This window comes from Montipora capricornis, chromosome 14 (genome assembly GCF_036669925.1).
Source record: "Montipora capricornis isolate CH-2021 chromosome 14, ASM3666992v2, whole genome shotgun sequence".
Taxonomy (NCBI): Eukaryota; Metazoa; Cnidaria; class Anthozoa; order Scleractinia; family Acroporidae; genus Montipora; species Montipora capricornis.
In genome coordinates this window covers 35,128,286-35,143,285 of record NC_090896.1, presented here as the reverse complement: position 1 = coordinate 35,143,285, position 15,000 = coordinate 35,128,286, and the positions used below count along the sequence as shown (strand labels likewise).

The 15,000-nt window shown below is 38.2% G+C and overlaps 4 protein-coding genes across 4 annotated transcripts in view; 1 reads left to right on the top strand and 3 right to left on the bottom strand.

Annotated features, from left to right (window-relative positions):
- The window catches only part of LOC138032994 (centromere protein U-like), a 16,011-nt gene extending 15,830 nt beyond the window's left edge, over positions 1 to 181 (bottom strand). The window contains exon 1 of the mRNA XM_068880723.1: positions 97 to 181. Coding sequence (XP_068736824.1) covers positions 97 to 161 — 65 coding nt within the window. The 5' untranslated portion in view covers positions 162 to 181. The remainder of the gene's footprint in view (positions 1 to 96) is intronic.
- A 3,418-nt stretch (positions 182 to 3,599) lies between these two features.
- Positions 3,600 to 6,987, top strand: LOC138032563 (uncharacterized). The gene is made up of 2 exons (XM_068880269.1): positions 3,600 to 3,806; positions 4,293 to 6,987. Exon 2 carries the CDS (start codon positions 4,530 to 4,532, stop codon positions 5,712 to 5,714), a length of 1,185 nt encoding a protein of 394 aa, XP_068736370.1. The 5' UTR covers positions 3,600 to 3,806; positions 4,293 to 4,529; the 3' UTR covers positions 5,715 to 6,987.
- A 1,335-nt stretch (positions 6,988 to 8,322) lies between these two features.
- Positions 8,323 to 10,021, bottom strand: LOC138032564 (acyl-coenzyme A thioesterase MBLAC2-like). The gene has a single exon (XM_068880270.1). It carries the CDS (start codon positions 9,947 to 9,949, stop codon positions 9,212 to 9,214), a length of 738 nt encoding a protein of 245 aa, XP_068736371.1. The 5' UTR covers positions 9,950 to 10,021; the 3' UTR covers positions 8,323 to 9,211.
- Positions 10,022 to 13,284: 3,263 nt separating this feature from the next.
- The window catches only part of LOC138032345 (uncharacterized), a 2,834-nt gene continuing 1,118 nt past the window's right edge, over positions 13,285 to 15,000 (bottom strand). Inside the window, exon 2 of the mRNA XM_068880004.1 lies at positions 13,285 to 14,038. Coding sequence (XP_068736105.1) covers positions 13,783 to 14,038 — 256 coding nt within the window. The 3' untranslated portion in view covers positions 13,285 to 13,782. The remainder of the gene's footprint in view (positions 14,039 to 15,000) is intronic.

The window sequence follows — 15,000 nt, the reverse complement described above, 5'->3', positions numbered from 1 at the left end:
ATTACTTCATGTGAGGGAACAGCGGACGGTACTGTTTGTCCGTGGCCTTGCTTTTTTGATCCTTAATAAATTGACTAAAGTGGTGAAAATACTTACGAAGGCCTTAGTCGGGCCAAAGCAGCTTGTCTAAAGAAACCAGAAGAAGATCCCAAATCCGCCATCTTTTCGAAAGTCTAGCACCCAGTCCTCCGTGTCCGTAAAATAGGTCTGCAATGCGTCTAGAACTTTTTAAGGAAGCTTAATTCACTTTTAACACTGTCAACAAACTGTACTATTTGGAAGGATTGAATCTACCAAACTTTTTCCCTTAATGGTAATTTTATGATGCCATATGAAACGCCAATAGCTGCTTAACAAGATGCACTCATTAATGTGACGTAACGGGTTACCGTAGCAACAAAAGAGACATCTAAAAACAGCCTATATTTTGTCTAAACGCATATAACTCAAAAACTAACCAGATGATCTCAATTTTCTATTGCTGGAGAGTGATTCGCACGCTAGGATAAAACTTTCTGCAAAGTTTAAAAAAAAATTTCTGGAGCAGATTCATAGCTCCCTTCACAGCTGAAAAAGTTGAAGGTGGCTCTAATCCGCTCTAGAGAATTTTTTTAAACTTTGCCGAGAGTTTCGTATTAGCCTGCTAATCACTTTTGGGCAATAAAAAAAGCGGGTCACCGAATTCGTTCTTGAGATGTAAGCGCAAAATATACGGAGTTTTTAGATGGTTCTTTTGTTGCCATGGTAATTTATTAACTCACATTAATATGTACATCTTGTTAAGCAATTATTGGTGTTTCATATGGTACCATAACGTTGTCATTAAGTGAAACATTGTTGTAGAGTTCATCTTTCTAATCACCCAACACCGGGAACTTCATCCCCTCGTCTCCTCAAATAGTGTGTGGGTTCTTTAACGTCCCACAAGGAACTTATGAACATGAAAGATATTTGCGAAACGAGGCCTACGGTTTATAGTCCTTATTCGAGAAGACTTGAAAGTCTAACCATTTGTGGATGTTATTACAAAGGCAGCACTTTCTCCTCAGTGATTTTAAGACCCTGAATGTTGGTCCGGCCGGAGTCGAACTCACGACCTCCCTCATGGCAGCTCGGTGCTCAACCGATTGAGCCACCGGTGCGCGGATCAAGTAATCATTCCCTCTTGAACTTCATATCTAATGAAAAAATATTTGTTTGAAGTGAACTATATATGTATGTATGAAGTCAAATGTATGTTTGAAGTTTATAATATACTTTTTGTAACTCGCTTTCCTTATTATTTTTCCTTATCAAAGAGAGTTCCGAGGATGATTAGCGTCACACCTGTGATTGCTAGGACTTTTGAACGAACAGTATATTACACATTTAGTAAACAAAATTTTGAACAATATATTAAAAATGACTAGTTTGCGTACAGGACGGGCGGTAGTTGTACCAATGCACTTCTTAAGATTCAGCATGATATCTACCAGGCTTTAGATGATCCTAAAATAGGAGCTGTGCGTGTGTTACGATGGATTTTTCTAAAGCGTTTGATAGTATAAAGCATAGTTTATTGTCGAAAAATCTAAAAAAGGCTCCTGTGAATCCGTATATAATTAATTGGCTTGTCGATTTTTATCGGATAGGAAACAAATGGAAATGTGTCAATCGTGGCACCAAGGAAGTGTAAATGGTCCTTATCTTTTAAGTCATTTCTTAAACGACCTAATAGTTTAATTAATTAAGTATGCTGATGACAGTACTGTGGTAATACCAGTCTGTAGGGGCCTGAGAGATGAATCAGAAAAGGTCCTAGACTCGTTTTTGCACTGGACTGAGATAAATAACATGAAATGTCACAGTAATACTGACAAATGTAAGGAAGTTAGTATTATTGAAAGAGATTGCAGTCGAGCCTTATAGTCAGTACGGGGCATCGAACAACTTATGGAACACACTGTGCTAGGCTTGACACTACAGGATGATTGTAAGTATTAAGCTCGTGTGAGGACCAAACTATGGGAAGCGAACAAATGCTTGTTTATGATGAAGGAAGGATATACACAAACGGAAGTAGAGAAGTTATTTCACTCTCTAATTATGACAAAATTTATGTATGCGCTACCGGTTTACGGAGCGAATCAATCTGGCCTAAACGCAATTCAACATTTTTTAATTAGATGCTATAAACGACGATATACGATAGATCATGTAAATATTTATAATCTTCTAGAACAATGTGATTGAAGATAATTTTAAAAATTAACGGTGATCCCTGCCACCCACTGTATCATTTAGCACCAAAGGTTAAAGTTACTTCTATGAATTACGTGCGCCATCTTCTGCCAGACCAAAATTGAATTCCGAACGATTTAAGGATAGCTTTTTTAATAGATTAAATTTTAAATACAATTTAGTTATATAGTTCTTAGATAGCCAATGTATTTTATATATCATATTTAATTCACTGTAACATTTGTTATGTATTTTAATGAATGAAGAAAGACATTATTATTATTAATATTATTATTATTATTATTATTATTATTATTATTATTATCATTATGCAGTATGTTGTACGTAAGTATGCTTACAGATATAAGTAGGAAAAGGCACTATTGTGTAACAATCCCTACTGTTAAACCTATTTACAAACCAATTGGTAATAACTAACGAACCAGCATTTGAGAAAGGAACAAGAGTTTATATTCCTTAATAACTCGTCGAAACCTTGAAAGACCTTGCTATGTTTAGGGTGTACGATAAAACTGCCTTCTGCAAATTAAACAAAACCTGGTTCCCTCTATCCAAACCTAAAAACTTCCTAACTTTTTCCGCCGTCTCCATAGAGTAGCCTCCTAGTACATCAACTATCACATTAAGCTGTGTGATAGTGTGATAATATTATTATTATTATTATTATTATTATTATTATTATTATTATTATTATCAAAGCGAAGCAAAAAAGTTAGTAATTCCGCTGACAGTTTTCTTAAGATGATTTTAGGCTTAAGAAGGAAAGATGATTTTCAGTTAAGAGTTTTCTTCAAAACTAAGTCCATTATGAAAAGTTACTTCACCCTTCGTAGTCCTTTCTTGGAATCGTTCGGGTTTGTGGCTGCTATGACGGTTTTCCTAACCTGCGATCAGGGTTTTTTTTCTTTAGAAAGGGCACAAAACGTTCTTCGGCTACTCTAAAGAGAAGAACGCCTGATCGCAGGTTAGCATTATCCGTGACAAAGCAGCATGTATTTTTAGACAAATCCGACTAAACCCAATTTTAGGCCATCGACATCAAAGATGATAAAAAGTCATATTATGTAATCCAAAAGCGCACCTGTCAAAACCCCTTGTTTTCGAATGTTTCAATCTTTAGTTTGACAAAGGGATTAGCTGCCATTATTGGCGGCTTTCGTGTGTTTTCCGATGACTTTTCAAATATTGATTGTTTTGGCGTTTGTTTCTATAGTGTAATTGCTTTAAAGACAATAGGATTTAATGTGTTGTTATCCAGGAGTGATAATGACTCAAAGATTCGCAAAACAAATATCAATTAGACATGACAGTGCCAATATCTACAATTTTAGATGCACTAGTCAATTGAAACCACGGCCACCCCCCAACCCCCACCCCCGTGAAGCATCGGGGACATGGCCGTGGTATTAAGCTTTTGTACTTGCGTATTTCTCTAAAGAAAACGGGGACAGTAACAGTTTGTTAAAATAAGCGGGGGTTTTTCGAGGGGCTTGTAACGCTAGCCTTGACAGAGTCCAAGCATCGAAAAACGTTCCAGCGTCAACGTGACAGAGACAACAGAGAAGGTAAGCTACATCAACAAAGGGTTTGATATCATCACTGTTTGGAAAACATTTCTTTCTGTTCCCTCCTGGATGCTTTGCCTGATTCCGCTCGCCGCAAAGGTATACCCCCGGAGGTATACACAACGATTCTACTAGCAATTGGCAAAAATATGATGAAAACCTTGGCAACTATCGCGTTTGTCAGCGATGCAAATCAATCATTTTTAATATGAACTTAGAAAAAACCCTCTAATTGCACTGGGAACATGGCAGTGGGTATTGTAACACTCAATTTTTACCCGAGGGGCGGGGAAAGTTTCAAATGTAACACTGTACGAATGCTACATCCCCATCTAAGTCCCGGGGGTGGGTGGGGGAGCGTGGTTTTAATTGACAAGTGCATTATGTCGGAGTCTTTTTGCATCAACAATCTAATTCCCTTTCCTTAAAAAACGCGGTGGTTCTTTGTCATTTTAACAAAGTGTTGTGAATTGACATGTCTTTCAGACGAGAGCCGGGTTCAAGTTAACAGCTCATTTTGTTGACTCAGTTTGAAAGATTTTAATCAGTTTGTATGCTCTCTAAGAACGTTGTTATCAGGGAAAAGTCAGTAATTCTAAAGAATGTTAGATTACTGCCAGGGCAGTTCTGTCAAGTCTGGATTCGTTTATTCAGCTGCCAGGATTTTTCACTCAAAATGATATGTACGAAAGTTATTTTGCTTCCTTGATTTAAAAATCAGCGATGTCTGGGAATAGATGTGTTCACGAATTTTATTTGGTTTGGGAAAGCAGCTGCCGAAACTTCATGGACGAAATAAGCTTTTCTTGCGAAGAGGCAAAGTCATCCCTCAGGCTTCACATTTTCTTGAGAAAAGACACACCACCAAAAGCACTTCCTCCAAGTTATAGCTGGATAGAGAAACATTACTCGTTGACTACATCTCCTTACGCATCGAATACGGAACTTATTGCCTGCCTTTTGAGGAAATATGGAAATTTTAAGGACTTCGAAGACAAAGAAATACCGCGAACGCAAGTGTATTTAGTCGCTGAGTGGGAGAGAGAGTATGAAGAACTTATCGCTATTTTGAAGACGTATAATTCTGTTGTAAATTTTCAAGAGATAAATGGCATCGAAAAGGATATTTTTGAAGTTTTAAATAGTTCATGTTACTTTTGCCGTCTACTGTTTGCCAATGCGGAAGAAACCGAAACCCACAACTTGGAAAAGCATGACTATTTTTGCGACAACTCTTCGTGTTACAGACATCTGCAGAGATTTCGTTGCAAAGAGAACTTGGCTAAACACAAAGCTTCTCGATCATATTGCCCAAACTGCAACAAATCGTTTTGTTCAGAAGAAGTAAAAAGAGTACACATGGCAAGTGAACACGGTGTTTTGGTCCAAGACCACAAAACCGAAACGACAGTTTCGGCGCAGTCTGAGTTGAAAATCCGAATTTCATGTCAATTTTGTCCACAGAGAAAATTTCTTTCTTGGGATCACAGGGAGATTCACATGAAGCTGTCGCATAAGAAATGTAACTGCTCCTGTGAGCAATATTTTGCGACAAGGGAGGATTACTTACAACACTTTTATAGCGTGTATCCCCTCCCATGTTATGAAAATAGAAAGTGTCCTCATCGCTTTCGATCCGTTTACTATCAAGCGTCGCATCACAGGGATTTTCACAATGCGCAAAATCCGTTTTACTGTGTACCATGCCATAACAGGAAAGTGGAGAATAACTTGGAATCGGGAATTAAAACGTACTTCAAAGACGACAAGAGCTTGCGTATTCATGGAGCTTCCCTCGGTCACAACGAAACAGAGATGTTTCTTATTGACTTTGATGAGTCAGAGGATGGGTCAGCTGTGCAAAGAAAGTCGCCAACAAGGACTTGCTCAAATATGAACTATTTCTAAAATAGGACATGGCATCCAACTACCGGAAGTCAAATTGGTCGAAATTATCTAAAATGATTTCCACATTGCTTTCATTAAAGCTCGTCTAAAGTGGGTTTATAGCTTCCCTACAGAATATTTATCTGTTGGGATGTTTTAGGCCGCAACTTCAGGTGACTTTTGTAGAAATTTCTACTTGGCTTTTTTGCCTCACCGTCCGAAAGCTCTTGCAATCGTGACTTTACCGATTACGTAGTCGGTCCTTTTCTCCCAATAAATTTTTGGGACGTTTGCTTAAAACATGATTCTCAAACAAAGTTTGGCGAAAATGATAGAAAGTTATGAATCTTCAATTTTTTTGCCATTTCCAATCTCACAGTCTTTCCTACGCACTCTCCACTATTTTTCCGAAATACCGAAAAATGAAAATGTCTAAAATATTAGGGCGCCTCGAAAGTCTGAGTTCCTTCCGAACAGATATTTACCGAAATTACTAGTTGGGTGCTTCTGAAAGAGAGATATAGATCCATACTTGTCTCTTGCAACGGACATCAAATTCGTACGGAGCCCCCGGTAATCATACATTCATCTAAAAGTTTGAGATGCAAAAGATAAATTACTTATATGACTTGTCCAAGGCGACTCAATTTCTACTCATGATGTAATATGACTATAAAGTTATCTTATAACTCGCCTGACTATGGTGACTTCAAAGTCAAACATGTAACATGTCCATGCTGCCATATCTTCTGGGAAAGCTTACGTGGACATTAAAGCTCTGGGCTTTTGGCAAAAGGGCCGGAGAAGCGTGCATTTCGCGATGTAAGGCAGCCCTCTGGCAAAGACCCTCTAACAGTGAAGAAACTGGATAGGGCCTTCACAAGCAACAAGAATGAAAAGAAGTGACTGTGCAATGAATGCGTGATAGAAGTTGTGCATGGCTCCTATAATTTTTACGTAGTTTCCTTACCTAATTGCTTGTATTTCTGGGTATAATTAAGTGGAAATGGTAGAGACGCCAAAAGAGCTTCACAACTGAACTTGTCAAATAAGAAGCAGTGCCAGGCCTGAGTAAAATATAGTGATGCATTGTCTGAGAGCAAGGCTAACTTCGGGTAGAAGAGCTATGTTTGAGGGACTCTGTGGCAATTAAGTGAAAGTCTAACTTTTTACAATAGCAAAAACTGTGTTGATGTTTGTTTGAGCTTTGATTTTAAATAGTTCTTTACCCAATTAATCAATAAAGAAATGAATATGAAGTTGACCACTTCCCTAGTGTATGGTCAATGAACAACACTTTGTGAGGGACTTTGCTAGACTGCTTTTATGGCACAAATGGCAGCCATACACTTAAAAATCTTAACTGAATGGCAAGTACCGTATTTACCCGTGTATAAGTCGACCTTTTATGGCCTCAAAAGAAGCTCCAAAAATCGCCCTCGACTTATACACGGGTCAAAGATTTTGAGCCAAGTTCCAGCTAAGTAATTTATTCAAAATTAACATAATAATGTTGTCTTGGGCATAACGAACGCAGTGGACAAAGCCGACAAAAGACTCCAAAATGAATGACAAAAGACTTTAAAATGAATGTAAGCAATTCCCGTTGAAATGAAAAAGGATTTGTCCAAATCTAAATGTTGAAGATACTCACAAGCACAAATATGAAATAGACACTGGAAATTTTCGTTTTCCAAAGGCGGAAAGCTCTAAAAGGCATTTTTGTTTCTTCAAATAAAACATGATCGTTCAACGGCTTAGTAACCTGGCGCAATACCTCGTGTTTGCGTGCAAGCAGTGTCACTCGTGTTGCGTGAAAATGCTGGTTGGTAATGATTGTTTTTTATTCTTTACACAAACCTGGCTGATTTAAATGCTTTTGCAAACTTCGTATTGTTTGGTTTATGAGTTTTGTTTTGTTTGTCATGTGAGAAATTATAAGTCAAGGACCAATTAAACCTTGCACATTTTCGCACCGTTCGCAAGTTATTTTCAAAGATTGACTCCTGCTTCTGTGACGTTGTGCTTATCCTCTAAAGCCCTTTATCGTTGAACAACAAAACAGGTTAGTTTAAGGTTTACATGTTCGATTTTCTGAGAACTTTTTCGAAACTCAAGGACAAATATGCCCGCATATACAACAACTGCTGAACCACAAAACTATTAAGCGCTTGAGGCCCTGATTTTTTTGTGTATCCACATTTCCAGAAATCGAAGAATACAAGATTAGTGTCCCAGTAACATTGAACAAAGAAATTGCTTTTTTTGCCATTAAAAATGGGGGGTCGACTTATACACGGGATCGACTTATACACGGGTAAATACGGTAGTTTACCCAGGTGCCCTTAGTCCCCATACCCCACACCGGGGACTATGTCTCCCGCTCTCCTCAAACAGTGTGTGGGGTCTTTAACGTCCCATAGATGTCCTTGAGTGTTGGTCCGACTGGAGTCGAACTCACAACCTTCCGAGTGGCAGGCAACCTGTTGCTCAATTGAGCCAGTGGTGAGCTGATTACGTAGTTCTTTCATTGCCCTTTTTCTGATTGGGTTTAAATAAACCTCTGCTATATTATATTTTAGTCCTTGTGTTTTAAAGGTGGTTGGCATTAAAACTCTGGAAAACTTGATGTCAGAATAAAAGATAGATTCCAGACTCTGGACTACAGAACACAGACTGACCATAAAACACTGACTAAAGGCCAGGTATAAACCACAGACCAAGGTATAAGATGTGGATTGGCCACAACCATAGGCAACATTAGGCCATTAACATGAATTATTGGTAAGTTTAGAGTGAGTTTCAATTGAGCGTCGTAAAACCAAAACCAAAGTAATTACTTTGGCCAATCGAAAAGGATGGAGACAATCCAGTAAACCAATCAAAACTCGAAGTAATTACACGCAGCTGACACAAAGCGCAGGAAAATGTGGACGCATGAGCCACGATTGGTTTTGGTTTCACTTCTGATTGGTTGAAAAATTTGTCGCGAGAACTTTGAACCAATCACTGAGTGAAGTAATCATAAACCAAAGTAATTATCTAATTACTTTTGACACTCAATTGAAAACTGCTCTAAACAAAAAGCCTTATGAATCGAGAAGGAAAATGAAAAAAAGCCATCTTCAAGCAATGGCACCAGAGGATTCTTGCCACGTGTCATTTATAGTGGGTGCATTTATGGGGGTTGGTGGTGGGGGGGGAGGGAATGAATGCTTTGATAATCATCTTCTTTTCAAGGTACTTGATAGCCTGATTCTCAGATGGTCCAGGTCATTCACGTCACGCACTCTCACGCACATTTTAGCTCGTCACGGAATCGTTTCCCTCCTCCATGGGATGGAAAGATCGCGTGACTGTAAAATGGGCTAACTCTTCGAAGGTCTTCATGCAAAGCAACAACAGCAGCAGCAAGCATGATAGCAGCACTTTGCGGGAATGTTCCCTGAGTGCTTTGCTTTCAGTATCACGTTCGCCACGCCTTTCATCACGGTCGAAAAAAGCTTATGGCGGCAAGTTCATGCCCTTGCGATGTACTCTGATGTTAAAGAATGTAGTCGATTGCCATCAAAGGGGTCTGCATGCCCAGGAAAAACGACATCCACTTCACTGGACAACTGTTGGAGCTTTCTGCAGGTCTCAACATAGGTGTTCAGGTCACTATGGGGTAGCCAGTCGATGAGAGGATACATATCGTACACTACATCTCCGGTAAACAAGACCTTGGCTTTTTCGTCGATCAAACCAACACTCCCTGGGGTATGACCAGGCAAATGAAGCACACGGAATCTTCGATTTCCGAGATCGAAAACATAATCCTCCTCTAAAACTGTGAACGGTTCAGCTGGTTTCACTTTGTAAGCATCGAGTGACCATCCGTCATATGGAGGTCTAGAAATTTCTGCGCTGCTTAAAAATATCGTCACTGTTTGAAAGTTGTCCCCTTTGCGAATGGCTTCGGCTTCGAGACTGTGAATTGCGAACTTTTCAAACTGATGCAGCCCTCCAGAGTGATCGAAATGGAGATGAGTAGCAACTACTTGAACGGGTTTCTCGCCAATCAAACCTTGCTTTTGCAGAAAGCCCGGTAGATCCCATATTCCTAAACCGGTATCTACAATTAAATCCACAGTAGAGCCTTGTACCAACCAGATGTTTGCTCGGTTGGAAGAATTGTAGTACTTCTCTCGACACATGAAAATCCCGTCGTGCACTATGTCAACGCTAAACATTGTTTCTAAGGTTTCTTCGGCCATTTTTGCCTCCTTCCTCTCTGCAGTAGTCTGCAGTCGAAGCTTACGGCTTTTGCGATTGGTGCTTCCAGTGGTTATCACACAGGTCACCCAAGCTTTCGTTAAGGGCACACTAGTAAGGAGCGAAGTTCAAGTCTAGAAATTTGTAAGCAACTGCCAATGAAAATCGATAAAACATACCATATGGCTTGATGTAGGTGTCCTTAATACTCACGGAATTTCAGGAAAAGTTTCAACACTTTCAAGAGACCTTACAATTAAATAGAAGAATTGACACAACAGCACTTTATCACGTAACAGCAATGTTATGGTACTATATGAACACAGCATGTTCCTTTTAATTATTATTATTAAAAGGCCTTTTATACACAATTTTGCCTAACTGCAATAATTATCTATTAATTAATATCAAAATCCTGAATTGAGGAGAAAGGTCCATGGTACCAGAGCTCTTTGATTTGTAAAAGCCAGCCAATGGGTGAGCTGTGAATACCAGTAAAAACACTCCAGTTGATCATTATGCCTTTAAACAAGGGGGAAAAAAATATGAATCATACATTTAAAACAAAAGCTTCTTATGGAACTTATATCATTCTTAATTAAAATAATTAACTTCAATTTCAGTGAGAATGAAGGTGACTTGTTTTGATATCAGTGACCTTCTTATTATGTACATGACTACAAGTTTTTCACCCGAGACATTTCACATGATCTCATAAGTGCTTTGATTTGAATTCCTGTCTCCTCAATTTGTACACCACCTGTGCTCGGTTGCATGAGCTTGAGAATTTAATTACTAAATGAGTTTCATCAAAAACTTTTTGTACTCATAACTTCTCCTTTTTTGAAACATATAAACTTGAGTATCACCAGTATTCATGAGTATTCACAGCTAACCAATTTGAGAAGCATGCATGTTGCAGAGGTGAGAGCAATTGCCTCCCACCAATGTGGCCTGGGTTTGATTTTCAGAAATTATTGATGTCAAAGGTGGGTTGAGTTTGTTGCTTCTCTACTCTGCCTCAAGAGGTTTTTCAGTGGATACTCTGGTTTGCAGCTCTCCTGAAAAACCCATGGAAGCCACAATTTGATAGAGCAAGTTTCAACAGAGTGTAGTAAAACCAAAACCAAAGTAATTACTTTGGCCAATCAAAAAGGAAGGAGACAATCTAGTAAACCAATCAAGACTCAAAGTAATTGAGATCTCATGATTTATGAGTCAAATGGTCAATGAGTCAATGAGACTTACAGTCAAATGAATATAGCAATAATTTATTGACTAAGCCTAAGCCCTCGTTTCAGTGACAAGGCCTAAGCACTCTCTGAAATTTTAGCTTTCATTTTATGGGTTAGGGTAACTGCACTAACTCATTGACTCAGAAATACTTGATACTCGAAGTAATTACACATAGCGGACACAAAGCACAGGAAAATGTGCACGCACAAGCCACGATTAGTTTTGGTTTCACTTGTGATTGGTTGAAAAAGTGGCCCGCGAACTTTGAGCCAATCACTGAGTGAAGTAACGGAAAACCAATGCAATTCGCTGATTACTTTCGACACTCAAATTGAAAACCGCCCTATTTGTTGTATGATTTGATTTCTGTACAATGTCCCCAATTAGTGCCTCAGCATCAAATACAGTTGACACATAAATGGCATTCATTCATTCATTTATATTACTATAACTCCTGCACTTCAAAAAATAGGAACTTTAAGGTAAATCTAATGGAAGTGCTAAGAACATAAACACAGCTCATGTAGTCATATTAATCTGCTTCTACCAGGAATTCCAAATTTAAAGACCCAGGGATATCGATATTGCCAAGAAAAAGCTAGGTTGGTGCACTAAGGACCACTGCTATTAAATTTAGATAGTGAGCCCTGAATTAAGGTCCTGTCAACCTTTGCAGTTCAGATGAATTTAGGACAGTAAAAAGATCTCTTTCAGTTCTACATCTACATCATGGTTTATCTGAGACTTGCAAGTCTTACCATTTGTAGATAGCATTACAAAGTCAGCACTTTCTCCCCAGCTATTTAAAGACCCCTAGTGTTCGTCTGGCAGAGGTTAAGTCAGTGCACTCAACTACAACCTCTCCCCTTGTAATCTGATGTTAAACCAATTGAGCCGACTGGCAAGTCGGTTAGTTAAATAAACTGGATGCTGGCTCTTAGCAACATCCCCAAAGAGCCTTAGTTTAATGCTTTCAGCACAAAACAGAAATACTTATGGATTTAACTTTGGCAAACATCAAAGATATGTCAATGAGACAGAACAGGAACATTGTAATGGCAACTGCCCCACATGCAGTTCCTAGAATTAACTACTGGAAATGTATTTTATTACTGTACATAGTTATTGTAGCCTAAGGATATGATTGTAATTTTAAAGATTATTGTATGTTTTAATTAGGATAGTGTCCCCCATTAGTAGGCCTATTATAGGTTGACACTGAAATAAAGTTATTATAATAATTATAATTATTATTATTGTCATAATTGTGGATAACAAAACTTTGCTTTTTCCGAGATACTTCAGGAGTTCAAACAGAGGCCTTTAATGGGTCATTTATTAAGTGATTAATTTATATAAGTTATTGTTTTAGACAAAATGTATCATCAAGCCACATACCAGACTTCTGGACGCTGTTCATGACATCTATGGCATGATATTAATTTTTTGTTGCTTCGGCTCACTAATGACAGCGATCCAGACAGCAATTGATTTTTGAAAACAAGAGAAAATGCAATACTTTACACAACAAATAAAGCTGTTACCTTAAAATTCTCCTTAACTTAAAAAAAATCCATTCCAACATTATTCTCTGCAGTTTACACATGGTTTTTTTCTCCTTACACCAGCTACCACCAAACTGCTACTAAGTTAAAGGCTATTTAAAGTTGAAAAAGCCACTTGTAGCTTGATAAATACACTGCGTCAATGGAGGCGCTGATTAACCGTATTTAAGTTTAAGCACCCATTTTAAAATGAATAAGATTAGATTTAGTTAAACATCTAATGATAAAAAAGAGCGAAAGAAACTTTACATGTTTCGATGACTCCATGTCATCATTTTCAAGTTAAAAGAAAATAAAATAAAATAAAATAAAATAAAATTAAAATTAAAAACGGTTAGCTTTCAATAACTGTGTGACTTGGAAGTTGATTCGCACGGCTCGCCATATTGGCTCGCATGCCTCGCAGCCATGGCTCGCACATTGTCCTCATTTGTAAAAGTCTCACTCCCAGGGGTCAATGGGTCAACAATTTTTTTTGTTTTGACCAACTGTATTTATGTGCCACCACTTTCAATCAACAAACGTGACTACCAAAATTGACTGCAACACAAATTCATCATTTAATAAGCAGATAATTACAATTTAACCTAATTCCGTATTCTACAATGATAACAAAACTAAAACTCAAATGTTCAAGTATACACATGTTTTATACCCCTGGTTGTTCTCTGTGAGTTCCATCTCTTGCCAGGGGAAGCACCTGAGGGTAGCTCATCAGTACTTGACTTCCTAATGACTTAAATGAAAATTAAACTTGGATCCCATCACTTTGAGAAAAATATAATAATGACCCCTGCTTGACTCTCTTAAGTCTCTATGTACATGTACCTTGGAATGCTACAATTACTGTACAAAATCTTCTTAGTTCATCTAAACACAGACTTTAATGTTTTCAATAGTCTTGTAGTATTTAGTGAAAAAAGAATAAAGGTCCTGAAGACTGTGTCAATACGAGGTCACTCCAGCCTTGCCATCAAGTGTAAGTTGGAAGCAGTAATTGCTGCAACCACTTCTACTGAAGCCTTGAAAGTTCTTCACCTTCTTTTCAAGAAAAGCCAGTGAAGTAATATTGGGTTAATGATTGTAAATGCAAAGAAGGCAAGCTTGGACCAGACTCCCATAGTACTTCTTTGCAAGTCCCTCTCAAGCTCTCTGACTCGCCGATTGAGCTTTTGCACTTGGATCAGGAACTTCCCGGTATCGGACAAATCACTGCCAGCATAGTGACCCATATCACTGTCACTATCTATAGGGTTACCTTCCTCTATTACTTCAAGACCAACAGCAATACTTGAAAACAAAAAACAGAATGGAAATAAAAATTTAAGAATTATTCACTAGCATCATTATGAGAAGTTAATTTGATGATCTACCGCGATTTTGAACGTGAAAAAGATGGCCACAAAGTAGTTCGTGCCATTTAATAAAGATGTGCTCAAAATGGCTCATACTCAAATATTCATCTTCATCACTACCCGCAATTCCTCAATGTTATTTTCCAGCTGCCGTTCTAAAATTGCTTGAAATTGTTTCCCTGGTATTTTTCCCATCCTTTAGCAGAGGTTTTTCCGAGAAAGATCCTTTTGAACAGTCCATAAAAAGTAATTGTTTGCACATACAAACCACATGATGCCCTTCAATGAGGTGGCCATTTTTACGCCAAGCTCTAAATTTGAGCCCACGATATGGTCACATGATACTGGTCACATTGGCATACACGGAGGGGTGGATGTATGTACGGGCGGACAGTCGTTTGATGATGTCATAGCTAAAACCAAAAGTTCTCGCATCAATGGGTTACCATACTTTCTTAACCATGGTGCTCCACGCGCGTGCCGAGCTCCACTAAAACATGCCACAGTACAAAAGAAATTCAATCACACAAATTTAAAAGGCATCTGTTTATGAATATGTTTTTCAATCTTTCTGTATTTACTTTGCGAATCCAATTTGTAGTGGAACACTTGAAGAATTATAAAGCTGTAAGCTTGTGACTAGATTATGTCATCATTAAAGGAGAAGTGTCACCGGTGGCGCATGCATAACGGCATGCCAAAATTTTTGAAAAAGTTTGCCAACTTTTTCAAAGAAGTGTGTGGGGTGTGAATATCTTACAAGATCAAAGCCATCCGTGGTCACTTTGGTAAACCAAGTATCCTGTGACATTCAGAAACAAATTCACTATATTTTCATAATTGTTCTTTGTTCCTTTTTTCTTTGATTTTGTTGTTTGGAAGGGAACCTTCTCTTTA

Coding starts and splice junctions, on each gene's coding strand:
- LOC138032564 (XM_068880270.1), bottom strand. CDS start 9,949: ATGGCCGAAGAAACCTTAGAAACAATGTTTAGCGTTGACATAGTGCAC.
- LOC138032563 (XM_068880269.1), top strand. CDS start 4,530: ATGTCTGGGAATAGATGTGTTCACGAATTTTATTTGGTTTGGGAAAGC.